At 39.6% G+C, this 14,213-nt stretch overlaps 1 protein-coding gene across 1 annotated transcript in view; it reads right to left on the bottom strand.

Moving 5' to 3' along the window:
* Positions 1–13,343, bottom strand: part of PRKAR2A (protein kinase cAMP-dependent type II regulatory subunit alpha) — a 74,671-nt gene extending 61,328 nt beyond the window's left edge. Inside the window, exon 1 of the mRNA XM_063291479.1 lies at positions 12,555–13,343. Coding sequence (XP_063147549.1) covers positions 12,555–12,819 — 265 coding nt within the window. The 5' untranslated portion in view covers positions 12,820–13,343. The remainder of the gene's footprint in view (positions 1–12,554) is intronic.
* Between the last annotated feature and the right edge of the window lie 870 nt (positions 13,344–14,213).

Below are 14,213 nucleotides of genomic sequence, written 5' to 3'. Positions count from 1 at the left end.
AAATGAATATGTCAACCGTTTCCATCAGACATTTTTAGACATGTGATTGACTTGTACAAGCACTTCTGTGTAAAAAATAAATGGTCTAAAGCTGATATCACAACAGCAACCAGAGTAACTAACAAATAGCAACAAGGACACACCTATGTCAACAGAAAATTCACTCAGCTAAAAATGAAATTAAGAGGAAAAATACAAGCAACAAAAAGAGTTCCTGTGAATCAGGAAAAAAATGGAATATGAAAGCAATAATATTTCTCTGATTATCTCTTTCTGGTCAACAAAATCTCATTTATTCTAATAGGTAAGGTGACTACCTTCAAAGAAACACACATGCATTCTCTCTCTCTCTCTCTCAATCGTTCCTTCTGCCTTCCTTCTGCACAGAAGAAGGGACTGTGATCAGAAGCTCCCACTGCTGGAAGTCAAAGGGGATTTTTTGGTGGTACACTCTTCTCCTACATGCTACTCTGAAGAATCCTCCCTTCCTCTGCAGCTGCTTTTCACAGATGAATAGTGCCTTATTTCCACCCACACCCTGCTACTAGCAACAGGATCCTATAAGCAGAATTTCATTCATAGGTAAACATATGAAAATGTAGCGGGGAAGGACACAGTTCCTCACTGTAATCCCTTCCCTGGCATCCTTTATTTTGTTTTGTTTTTTCCCTTGAAGAACTGGAACAAATGTTCTCTTTCAAAATAATTTGAGGCAAAATATTCATGTACTGAAACCTTTCACTCTCCCCAAATTACCTCTAAACATTTTACAAAAGGAAAAATTTTCTGCATAGAATCATTAATTTTCCAATGTTGAGGGCAAATTGTAGTTGCAAGAGGAAGATACTTTCCTGCTTCCACCAGCATTGCCATTTTTATAAGAGAAGAAGGAAGGATTTAGATCCTTGTGGGTAGACGCTGGCAAATCTGTCCCTGCCGGTATGATAAGATCTTGAAGACCCATGGGTGCAATGGCATGGCCAGCTATTTATTCTTGAACTGTAGATTAGGAATAAGGAACTGGCTCTTCTGTCTGCTCAGAAAGACAAAACAAGCCTAAAGATTTCCAAAAGAACTCCTCTACCCAGCTTTTTCAGTCTGCCTCTGAGATCCACAAAAGAACACAGCCACATAAGGCACATCTTAGACAAGGGTTTTGTTTCTCATAGTGGCTAGCCAGGTGCCTCTGAGTGCTCCCAAAAAGGAGAGAGAGACATACCCCTTCCTGACATTGTTCCCCTGTAACTCTGGTATTTGGAGTCACACTGTCCCCCAACCTGAAGAGAATACTGACTCTTCAAAACCAACAGATATAGATGGATCTGTCCTCCATAAATTTATTATATCAGGCTAGAAACCAGGAGACTGTGACTTCTAGTCCTTAAGCACAAAGCCAGCTGGGTGACTTTGGGACAGTCTGTCTCTCTCAGCCCTAGGAAGAAGGCAATATCAAGCCACTTCTGAAATCTTACCAAGAAAGCAGTAGGAACTTGTCCAGGCAGTCGCCAGGAGTCAAGACTGACTCAAAGGCATTTTTTAAAAAATTTAATGCTATTAAAGAGAAATTTCTCCCTGTCTACTTTCTCCATATATACAATTATATATACCTCAATTATGCCCGCCCTCATTTTTCCAAACTAAACATCCCCAAATGTCTAGACCTTTCTTTTAAGAAAGGTGTTTGCACACCTGGTGATTTTGTTCACCTCCTTCTGTACTTTGGTATACCTTTTTTCAAATGTGACCAAAACTGTATACATTATTCCAGTTGATAATACACCACAGATTACTATAAGGTTATTACAATCTTTTAGTCCCTTTCCTAATGATCCCTAAAATGAACTTTTCCTTTTTCACAGACTCAGTACATTGAGTTGAAATCTTCACTGAGCTATCTATTATGACTCCAAGATCTTTTTCATCATTAGTTACTCAGAACCCATAAATGTGCATGTGAAGACAGGTATTTCTCCCCCATGTGCATCACTTTACATTTGCTTAAACTGAATCACTTTTGCCAGCTGACTATTTACCCAGTTCAAAGAAATTCTTCTGGACCTGTTCTTTTTTTTTTTTTTTTAGATTGTTTATCCCGCCTTTATTATTTTTATAAATAACTCAAGGCGGGGAATATACCTATTACTCCTTCCTCCTCCTATTTTGCCCCTAACAACACAATCACCCAGCTGGCTTTCATGCCTATGGCAGGACTAGAACTCACAGTCTCCTAGTTTCTAGCCTAGTGGCTTAACCACTGGACCAAACTAGATCAAACTGTTCACATTCACATTTAGTTTTTATCAAACACAAACTTGGCTACCTCACAGCTTAACCCTAACTCAAGCAGTTTATGAACAAGTTTAAAAAATGAAAAAGCACAAATCCTTAAGAAATTATTTACATACTTCCTTCCACAGAAGAAAAATTCTCATTTAATTCCTACTTTTTGCTTTCTTTTTAAGCAGTACTTTAAAAGACAGGTCCTCTTACACTATGATAATTAGGTTTACCCAAGAGTGTTTGATGAGGAATTCTGTGTAAATTCAAGCATGAAACACTGACAGGGTCACCTTTATTCAAGTGCTTACAGATGCCCTTTAAAAACTCCAGAAGCTTAGTGAGACAGGATCTAACTTTGTGGAATCCATACTGATTTTCCTTCAGCATGATTGAATATGAATAATGATTATGCTGAAAGATAATGGCCAACCTATAATTTCTCAAATCCCCCTAGGTTCCTTTTTAAACCCTGGTGTTATATTGTCTCCCTGCCAGTTCTCTGGCATTGCAGGGGATTTGAGTGACAAGCCTCTTTATCACTAGTCCATTTTTTAGAATTTTCCCCTTTTGTATTCAAATGTGACTATATTTTACCTTGTTCTCAATTTTCATTTGCATGTACAATAAACCACAGAGTATTGTGTTTGCTGTTCCCTATTGGTTACACAATACTTAATATCTTGCATGGGATCATGGACATCACTTAGGATTAGCTTTATAGAGTTCTCTCCTCTCTAGGTGGTTCCAAGGCCATCTCTTCTATGGCTGGAATATTTAGAAACGTGTTGTTCTTTCTCATCACATAAGAATGTACTCAGTATATGTGAGAGTAACTGAAGTCCCCCTCCCAATTTCTCCATACATTTCCCTTATTTCTTTCACCTATCAAGGTCATTCTTAGTATTTGGATCAGCTGAACAAATGCTTATCTTGACAGATAATTTCTATTTGTAACAACAACAACAATTAAACTTACAGTATATGCCATGTGACCAAGGGCAGCTCACAACAATCAAAGATATCTGTAGCCAGATATTGCCATCTACAGGTAGTCCTTGACCTACGACCATTCGTTCAGCGACCGTTCAAAGGGCTTACCGACACCCTCAAAAAACTCCAGCAGCTTCAAAGATTCCTTCAAAGTTACAACTGCACTGAACCTCTCGTGCACCCCCTCACATCCTCATGCATCCTCCTTTGCACCCTCCCCAACCCTCCCCTGCACACCCTCACTCCTCCCCCTACCCAGCAGCAGCAGCCATATATCTGCCTGCTGGCCTGGGGCTTGCAACTTCCTGCCAGCTTCCCCACGGACTTTGGTTGTGGGAAGCCAGCAGGAAGTTGCCCCACCTAACAATCATGGGATTCAGTTGAAGGCAGCAACTGGGACTGCAAGGATCGCTGTTGCTAAGCAATGCAATCACGCTTTACGACCACATCACTTAGCAACAGAAATTCCAGTCCCAATTGCCATCGTAAGTCAAGGACTACCTGCATAGAGATTCTATGGAGATAGGTGGTCTTTTGAGGCTTTCTAGTACAGTATGTTAGGTGTTATATCCTCTTTCATAAAAAGCAACTGCTCAGTCAGCAAACAAGGAGAGTAAATAAGGGAGTTTTGCACTGGGAGTTTGTACTTCGTGCTATAAACGGGAAAACATCCTTTTTCCTGCTAGCTTTCCATCTTCATACTGATTACTTGCTATTCTTTTTGAGGAACTATATGGCCTAAATGATAGGCCTAAGTACTACTTTTACAGAGTTTAAAGCCTATATTGCTGCTGGGTTATATAGGTGCCTCCTTGCTTTAGCTGGGCAGCTGGGGTGACCTTCACACCTTGGGCAACCCTACTGGGAGAATATACTCTGGGCACACACTCCTAGTGTTCTTTGCTCATCCCTCCCAGGAACCCCACCACCACGATGAGGCACCACAGAGACGTGAGAAGGATTGGTAAATGATAGGGTTATAATGCATTTGCTTGGAGTTTAGAAGTTTACTGAGGAGCCTGATCTAATGCTAATGAAAAGGAGCCCTGTACTTACCATTTTTCTTTTCTCTTTAAGCAGCGCATGAAGTCTTCAGACTCTGTTTAAAGTCTCCAGTATAGGAACGTTCATAGCCTTCCTTGGCAATTAGTTCCATTATTTAACTGCTACCACCATTAGTAACATTTTTTTTTAAAAGTCCGTCTACCTTCCTGTAATTTAACAATATTAGTCTGTGTTCTGTATGCTGGATCTATAGAAAATAGGTCTTGACTGCCTTCACTGTGATATTCCTTCAAGTATTTGAAAAGTGCTATCATTTCCCCCCTCAGTTCTTTTCAAGGGTGAACTTACATGTGGTTCTCGTTTAACAACCACTCGGTCAGCAATTGTTCAAGCTTATAACAACGCTGAACAAGTGAGTTACAACTGCTCCTCGTACTTATGGCCATTGCAGCGTCCCTGCAGTCACCATTTGCAACCTTCTTTGTATCAAATCTGAAACATCAATTTAACTAATCTAGGGAAGCAGGTCCATTAAACCCAAGAGAGATTTTATACATTCATAAAACAATGGATAGGACAGATTTTGCACATCATGTTACAAATTTTACACATATGTAAAATGTGTATGAGATTTTACATGTGCATAAAATGGCATCATGCATGTGCAAATGGATTTTGTCCAATGAATCCCAAGTCTGCTAAACCAAAGTCCACTAAACTAAGGGTTTACTGGTCTTTGACAGGGAAAATGGAAGGCACCTGGATGAATTTATATACTTTGATAGAATGTTTACCACAGGTGGAAAAACAGATTGGGAAATTTTAAGATGTGCAAAAGCTGAGAGAAATGTGGTAAGTAATGTGTGATCTGTTGTGAGGAGTGAACATTTGTTGAAAGGAAATTTAGCCTATTTTATGAGGCTTCTACAGTACCTTCGAAGAAGCTAGCTCTTTGATGCGTGAAGAAAAAATACTTTCACTGGAATGTTAGGCAAAAAACGTTAGGCAAAAGGCAATAAAACATTATATGACCCTGAAACTGCCAAACTTGCCAAGGTAAGAGTTTTCTGGCTTAAAAAAGCAGAAACGGCTGTATATAAGAGCAGGCTTCGGTCCACTTTGTTACATGGAAATTAAGTTGGATACGTCAGGAGAAACACAAAACAAAGTTGAATGTAAAAGTGATGAGGTCCTTAAGTATGTATTTGTGGTAAAACAAGAATGGGTTAAGAATAAATGGGTGATTTAAGAATGTGGATTAGCATGAAAGAAGTACATTGAGGCCAGCAATTTGGTCATATACAAGATATGAATCAGAACCAAATTAGAATTAGAACCAAATCACAAAACAAATATATGAAGAGTGAATGTGTCTAGACTACGTCTAGACTTCAGAGCCACAAGTAAAGTCTAATTAAGTGACAAAACATGCTAGCAAGTGAAACTTTAATAGTTTGGCCTACAGTTTGTTGAAGACAAAAAAGTAAAGGCAACAAAGCAGCCCCAAAGACGTGGGCATGAATAGAACCATATTTCTATTTAGGCTGGAAAAAGGCCAAGACTTGTGGAGGTTAAATCAATGGCAAAGGAACAAATCAGGGACCTTGACTATCATAATGATCACACCGGTGTTCCTGAATTTTATCACTAAATGTTAGACTGCTGCAAGCCCTCTGTTGCAGGATATTTATACAATCAGGATAGATTAAAACGGGCTGTGGAAAAAGCCCATCTATATTTATTCAAGGTAAATACAGATGGACTTTTTCCACAGCCCATTTTAACGCCCTTCCTTCTACAGTGTTGGTGGGTAGATTTCATGGACTCCTTATCCTCAGAAACTTTGCCCTTGTGGTTCTAGGGAGGCAGAAACTCTTGCCAATATCCCTTATATAATATCCTGATATGCACTTTGCTTTTCCAGATTATTTCCAAACATGATGATCATACAGATAAATTTTATGCTCTTTCTTTTTAAAGGAATGTTAATTCTTCGCCCACATTCCAGGTTGCCAAATACCTTTACCAAGCCATACAGCTGCACAAAACTTTGACTTAGATATGTTGTTCTATTGTTGTTTTGTGATGGGTTTGCTGTAGCAATCTATTTTCGCTTATTTGTAATGCTGTCAAAGATTGTAATAAATTTCAATTTCAATCACATAGACTGGTTTTCCACCCTACACTAGGCTGTTGTTTGTCAGATAGATCACTGTGGCTGAGTTCACATATTGAGCTAAGCTAAAATCCGTAAGCAACAGTGCTAGAACCACATTCCCCGAGCTAAAATCTCATTCTACCATACTGACTTACAAAGGAATTGACCATTGAAAGAACATCTCTCCAGTGAAAAGATTTTTACTTTAACCTATTCTGCATCTCATTCCCATCTTCATCAGATAAGCTAAGCTAAAGCATCAGGAGGAGGAACTGATGAATTTTGATAGCTAATATTTCTATTCCCTGCTATGGGGTCCCTGTAGATGGATCCCCATTAGAAGCAAGACTCAGCAAATCCTGTCTCCCAGATCTTACATGTTGGCCAGATTTACTTTGGGACAGGTGACTTCGGAGACAGCCAGGCCATGAGGCATACAGAGCTTTCAAGGGAAAAACCAGCATCTATAATTGCATCCAGAAACCGACTAGCAATGCAGCTTCCAGAGTAGTGTTATATAGGCATCTCCTGAAGTGCCCACCACTACCTGGATTACTGCATGTAGAACCTGTTTAATCTTCAAGGGTAGCTACTTGTGGAATGAACTGCAGTATAGGAATTCAATCACAACCACTTGGATTTCCAAAACCTCCTGGTGCAGGAAAGGTAACTGTATGCAAATATGCAAAGGTTCTCCTTGCCACAGTCTCCATCTGCTGCTCAAGCAGAAGCTGCAAGTCCAGGAGAACCCCACCCCCAAGTTGCAAGCCAGTTGTATCTAAAGGGGTGTGACTCTGCCCAGAAATAAAGATTGTACTTCTCTTGAGTCAGAGGGTCTCCATATCCACAGTCACTCAGTCTTGCTAAGACTGATTAGCTGTAAGTTTGTTCATCCCCATCGAGACCCTAGCAACCACCAGGCACCAAGCCACTGTCTATTCTGTGTCATTTATCCAGAGACAGAGATGTACAACTTGGTATCATCCATGTATTAATGATACCTCATCCTATGTCAATGTATGACAACATCCAGCAGCTGCATATAGATATTAAAGAGCAGGGATGCATTTTTATTACTCCCTCCCTCAATCTGCATTCTCCAGTATTGTATTCCATGTTCCCAAGGATCATAACATACCCCGGGGATACATTTTGGGCAGGGCAGGGCAGAAACTAAAAACAGGAAAGCAAGCCCTATTTCATGAGTATGAACCCCACTGCATTCTAGAGTTGTAATGTTTTTTCAAACGTCTTAATCTATAAAAAGGCACGGAAACAATTATAATAGAATCAGACAAAACTGAGGAACTTAGGCCAATTGGAAACATTTTAAATAAAAGATGATACTCTGGATATCCTTGTAATTTATCACATTATACATTTGATAAAATTAATAAATCAAATAAATAATCAATCCAAGGACCATTTCTATAACTGGTATCTGATAAACTAAATTAATAACACCAAATTTGACATTAACTGAAATTCTTGGTTTATGTGACTGGCAACCCTCTATCTCTGTAAACAAACCTTTTTTGTAAGGGAAGATTTACTTTTTTTGCTGACACTGTATTATGCACCCAATAACATTTGAAAACTTTAGTATCTGCCAGTATATATTGCTACATTAGAGTACTGTATAACATCACTTGAGTTTTAGACAAAGAATCAGCAATGGTGATTTTCCACTTCCTGAAATCTTGAAGCTTTGCAGATATTAAATATATCTAGGTCTACCACAATTTCACCCAAATGTCAACTATATATCATATCTAACACATTTAAGAAGCAGATATCAAATATACTAGCTTACTATTTATATAAGAATTTATCAAATCATCCAAATTTCCAAAGCAGTTTAAAGCAATTTAAAACATATTTAGCATAGGAATGGATGGATAAGCTAACTAACAGAAATTACTCAAAGCATCAACTTTACAATAAAATAATTAAGTATCCAAACAAACCTTGACTGTGTCAAAATAAACTAACCAACTATAAAATATACAGCTGCCACTTCAGTTACAACAGTTTAACAGTTACAAACTACATGATATGAACATTTACTTTTAACACACAATAACAAGGATACAATCATAACATAAATATGGTAGGGAGCTCCAGCAAAGTCAATATTTAATCTTACTGCTGGGAGAAGAAATATAACTGCCGCTCTAGAAATTATCACGATAAAAAAATGAAAATGCATCTACTTAGAATGCTATGCGGTTCCCAGTTTAAGAACATCCCAGTTTAAGGACAACTCCTAGTTAAGAACGGACTGCCATAAAAATTATTATATTAAAAATTCAAGTTAAGTACAAAGTTTTGGGTTAAATACATAATACTCCTTTGTGTATTATGCGTAAGATGTTTTAGTGTATTTGGAAGTGTTTCTTACGTGTTTTATATGCATAGAAAGGTAAAATATATATTATATGCTAAGACAAACATTTGTTCCGATTTACATACAAATTCAACTTAAGGACAGACTTAGGAACGGAACTCGCTCTTAAACCAGGGACCTGCTGTACATTACTTGAAGGATAAGCAAACAGGGACATATTATATTGGAACCAAAGGAACACAGGTTAAAAAGAAAAGCACACAGACAGTAACACATTTTTACTAAGGTTTTTATTTTAAAAAAAAAATTTTTTTAACGTAGAGGTTTATGGGTCTTATACCACAGAACCATAGAATGACAATACCTTATTTCATAACTTGATTGTACATACTCTGTATACCCAAAAAACACTGAGTAGAATGTGGTAAATAATTTTACATTCAACTCTGAAATCTGATTTGAAGCAGCCTTCTTTTGCCCTCAATGTAATGGCTGCTTTAAAAAATCTGAAGGTTAGCCAAGAGATTTTAGACTTCCAAGAGCCCCTAAAAACAAGTCAAATTCTCTGGCTTTTAGACTATCTTCTACCACACTTGACAAAATATACCAAAACCTAAAGAAAGTGTAAGTAAACTAAACATTACTCAGAATTTATCATGTACCAAGGATAGCCAATATTATATTATTGCTTTTGCCAGTAATGATCTGAAGAACTATCTTATCCTTTGAACACTAGGACTGTAGTACAACCAATCTCTGGATGAATTACAACTTTTTTTTCCTGATGCACATTTGTGCCCCTCTAAATGTTGCTTGTCTCCTATTTCCAGCATAAGAAATGGTTAAAGATTACAAGAACTGTAGTTCATCAATGTCTGTATCCCACCTGACTCAGCTTACCATAAAGAAGTTATAGTTCAGTCTGGCCAGCTAGTGCTCTTTTCCCATATTTGTTTTAGTTTTCTTTTCAATAATCCATCACTAAGACCTGTGCTCAATTCAAGAGAGAACTTACCCTTATTACAGCACAGCAAACATGGTAGGGTATATTAACCACTTTCACTCTTATACTGTGACATTTAGAAACATAGATTTTCTGGCTATTTCAGTGAGTTTGCACAAAAAGCTATGTCAAATTAAAACAGAACACTGAATCTTGTTAAAATGCCTTGACAATCAAGGAGATTCCACATAACCACCATTAAGTGTTTCAGCATCTTACCCCAACAATCTTTTTTCAAATTGTTCTACTTATTTCAATGAATCTTCTTTCCAAACAAGTATGTTCTGAATCACTGCCTTAACATGGTTAACAGAATTTTTTAATTACTGTACACCAACTGCTGCTGTTTACACTATCAGTCTGTACACTGAAGCATCAAAGAGATTTACCATTTTACTCCAACCGTTCTGTTGTTATTTTAACAGTTACTGGGAAGCTGTGTATTTTTGCTTTCTTTTCTAAGTCAACCTTTCCTAAACAAATTAAAACTGAGACACACTTTACGGATGCATTTGCTTTTCCTGCAATATTTAATTTAACAGACAGAACTCTTTAAAAGTCCACACTAAAGCTTCCTTTTACCATAAGACACAAAGTATCTAGGAAATCATTCTGATTTTATCCCCATCATCTTCACTGGCATTTGAAGCTAATTAACTACTAGGTTTCTAACTTATTATTGCTAATAACTGATCTAATTTGTTTTGTACACCTTAACTATTTCAACAAGGCACTCTCATCCATAGTGATAAAGGTAACTATTTCTGAGTTTAGAGAATATTACATTCATTAACTTTATTGTAAGTCTACAGAAGATGGTTTGGAGGTAAAAGCACAATCTAGATATATAAATTAGATGCACATGCAAAACCTCTCTTATGTCATGGCTTTTACATATTTAATGGAAAGGTTTTTTAATTAATATCCATTTAATATTCATAATGCCTAGTAAGACCTTGACACTACTACTCTCAGTGTAATTAATCTGCATTTTAAAAAATTGCATAAATCACATTACGTATTACATGCCACATTAATTTCAGGTCTTCAGAAAGGAAACTGCTTTCTACAATGCCCAACCACTTAGGAAGTGCAGAATTTTCCCATAATGCGCAGCACTCCATTTATGTCTTCTCTTTTGCTCTCCCTTGCAATTGCCTCTCACATACTATACAAAACAGCTTTTTAACTAGGAGGTCTTGCTTGCTTGCCATCTCAGGAAAAGCATCATCACCACTTCACGGTTACAAAGGTACATTTCAGAATACTCATTTCTCTGAAAACTTCCTCTTCCCTGATTTTTATCATATACTAAAATTAGAAACATGCATATAGCACATAACTTACCAACCAGGGAAAAGGGATCAGAAAGCTGTAAGCATCCACTGAATTTAGTGGGCCTTACCTCTCAATTAACATCTACAAGATTAGGCAGTAACTATTCTAACACTAAAGTTTTCAAACAGCACCTTCATTTTTGACACTTACAAGAATAGAATGTTGTGTCTGTCAACACTGATACCACCTAATTCTCCTGATATTTCCAAAATGTTAACTTCTAACTCCCAGGAGATGAACTGGATAACGGAATCCTGATAGATTATGGTATATTCTCAAGTTTCTGGTCCCTGTACTCAAGTCAGAATATTTTTTAATGCTTGCTTTAATTGTGGATTAGCTCTTACCCCATGTTCCAATTATGACATAATTAATCCACACTTCAGCAAGCTCCTTTGGACAATCCTGAACATGAACTAATCTAATTTTTCCCCTGAACCAAGGATAGGATATCATATCATATCATATTTGAACCAAGGCAAATAGCTACTGAGTTTTGAACTATTTACCAGGTTTTAAAAATGTTTTGCATTGCTCACCATTAATTACAGCATAAAATATGTTGTAAATATGAGACAATACATGAAACTTCCTTCTCTAAATGTTTTTAAAGACTGACCGACCCTCCAAAATGTGGAGACTGAAAAGGTTGACTCTACTCCTCAAATCACAACAAACTGTAAAATTATGCTCCTTCATGCCACTCCCCTATCCTTCTGTTTAATCAAGAAATTCCTTAAAAGCTTTTTCTTTACCAACTGGCCCTCTTTTTATTCATAAAAAAAGACATTCATTCAAAATTCATCGGCATACCTAGAGCAATAGTCGCTCAAACACATTTAAATGAGACAGGAGAGTAAGTGAAATCTGAAAGTATTAGGCTATTTTTTTTCTCAAGGCCATCTCCATGTCAGAAACCGATGAGGGGAGCAAAACGCACACGTTAAGGATCTGTATTGGGTCACACCTCTTTTTCCGCATTCAAATGACACCCCCCTTCCCTCACACACTGTTTTCTAACGTTAATCATCATCAGTACATTAATCTGGTAAATTTATACCCCGTCTCCCACCGTTCACTTGAAGGCGGCAGGGAGGATTTTTCAAAACGGAAAGCCCTGCACAAGAACAAGCCTCTCTTCTCCGCTCTCCACATTCGCACGACATGTTGGAAGTGCAACCGGCGGGGGCTGACTCGCCGGGGCTCCATCCTACTGGAGAGTCACCGGGCTGGTGGAGGGCGCGAGAAACCCTATTGCAAAAGCAAGCCCTCCGCACGTGAGGATCTTCGGATCCTCTTCGAAAGGAGAGCGGGGAGGAAAAGGGGGGAGAAAAGGCACGAGGCTGCGCAGGCCACCGGCAGCACGCGGCGAGACCCCTCCGGCCGCCCTCGACCACGCCGACCCAGTCCAGCCCCTCCTGGCCGCCACTCACGCTCGTAGTCGGAATCTGACTCCTCCTCGGTCGATTCCTTCCGCGTCTCCTCGCCGTTTGACTCGGTCTGCATAGGCTCCCCACCGAAGTTGACTCCTTTGCCCCTGGCAGCCGCCCCCTCGCGCAGCTGCTGGTCGCGGGCATCCCTCAGGCGACCGAAATACTCGGCGGCGAAGTCCAGGAGATCCGCCGGCCGGTGCCGCAACACCTCCACGGTATAGCCCTGCAGCAGCTCCGTCAAGCCCGGCGGGATCTCGATGCTCATCTTGCCGCCGCCGCGGCTAGCTGACGAATTCACCGACGGAACCGACTCGTCCAACTGCCAACCGCCGCCCCCTCGGCTTCCGAAACGGGCCCGGCGCCGGGGCCTCCCACCGCGGCTCAGTCCCCTTCGAGCCTTCCTCCGCCAAGGGAGCCGCGCTCGTGCCACCGCCGTCTAACACGCGAGAAAGAAAGGGATTGAGGGGGAGGGGCTGGGACGGAAGCACTCGACGCTCTACGCACCCCAAGCAGGAAACGGCCAAGAGAGCGGGCCGGCGGGGGTGGGAGAGAGGGGGTGGCGCCGCCCGAGGGGCGTGAATTAGAAAACGGGTGGAATAATTTGCGTCACAATACCGAAGAAGGGGCGCGCGAATGGAACGGGTTAAAGGAATACTGTAATATGGAAGGGTAGGCGATGGGATGTCGCGCGTGCGCAGAGGAGGGCAAGGTTTAAGGTGGGCGCCGCCTTCCCGGCCGTAATTCCTTCGCGGGGTCTAGGTAGCTGTAGAAAGGAAAGGGTTGGTTGCGGTGATTTAAAAAAAAAAAAAGCATGTTGCACTTCGTGTTTACGTCGGTTCATGGTCCTGCTGATGGTTGTTGGAAAATACTCGAAAAGGCTTCTTCCCTCCTCAGCCGGAGTAGCTACTTTCTCAATCCGCGAATTACCCCCAACGGATTGCTCAGAAATTGTCAGTCAGCATCTGGGTTGACTATCCAGCTGCTTTACCTAAAAGCAGCTACTTGAAAATGTTAAACTGGTCAACGTGCAAATGGAAGCATTTTCCAGAGTAGTTCTTTTTCTAGTTTTCTTTCCTGATTTTCAAACCGGAGGTAAACTTTAGAAAGCTATCCTCCTTCTGGATATTTTAAAAAATCATGTTTTAGTTGTGCTGGCATTACATTATTAACCATTGTTTGATGTATGATAGAGAGAAGGCATGTATTAGGTTTAGTAAAAGAAGGAAAGATTATTTATCTTGCTATTTCATCAGTGTTAGCTCAGATAGGATAATTGGTAATCTTATGTTAGCTCTTCAGTAGAAATGATTACTTACGTAGAAATTGTAAATGAATTTTATTCTCCTGCTCTAGCCCTCCTGTTTTATTTATTCATATTTATATTGATAATATATTTTGAATTTTGTCGCTGCCCATCTCACTCAAAGAGCAACTCTGGGCGGTTTACAGTAAAACTGAAAATAACTACAGATTAAAATACAACTATTGACCCAAGAACCCCATGAAATGTTGAGGTTCAGGTTCAGTTTCCTGGCAGAGGAAAGATTTGAACTGGATCCCTACTGCCATGTCTCTTTCAAAAGATATAGGTGCTTCTCTGAATATGGACTAGATGCCTATGGCTTTTTTCTTAAACAGAAGGGAAGCAACCACCAAGGA

The sequence above is a fragment of the Candoia aspera genome, chromosome 2 (assembly GCF_035149785.1).
Source record: "Candoia aspera isolate rCanAsp1 chromosome 2, rCanAsp1.hap2, whole genome shotgun sequence".
NCBI classification, from domain to species: Eukaryota; Metazoa; Chordata; class Lepidosauria; order Squamata; family Boidae; genus Candoia; species Candoia aspera.
This window is presented reverse-complemented; position numbering and strand designations above follow the sequence as displayed.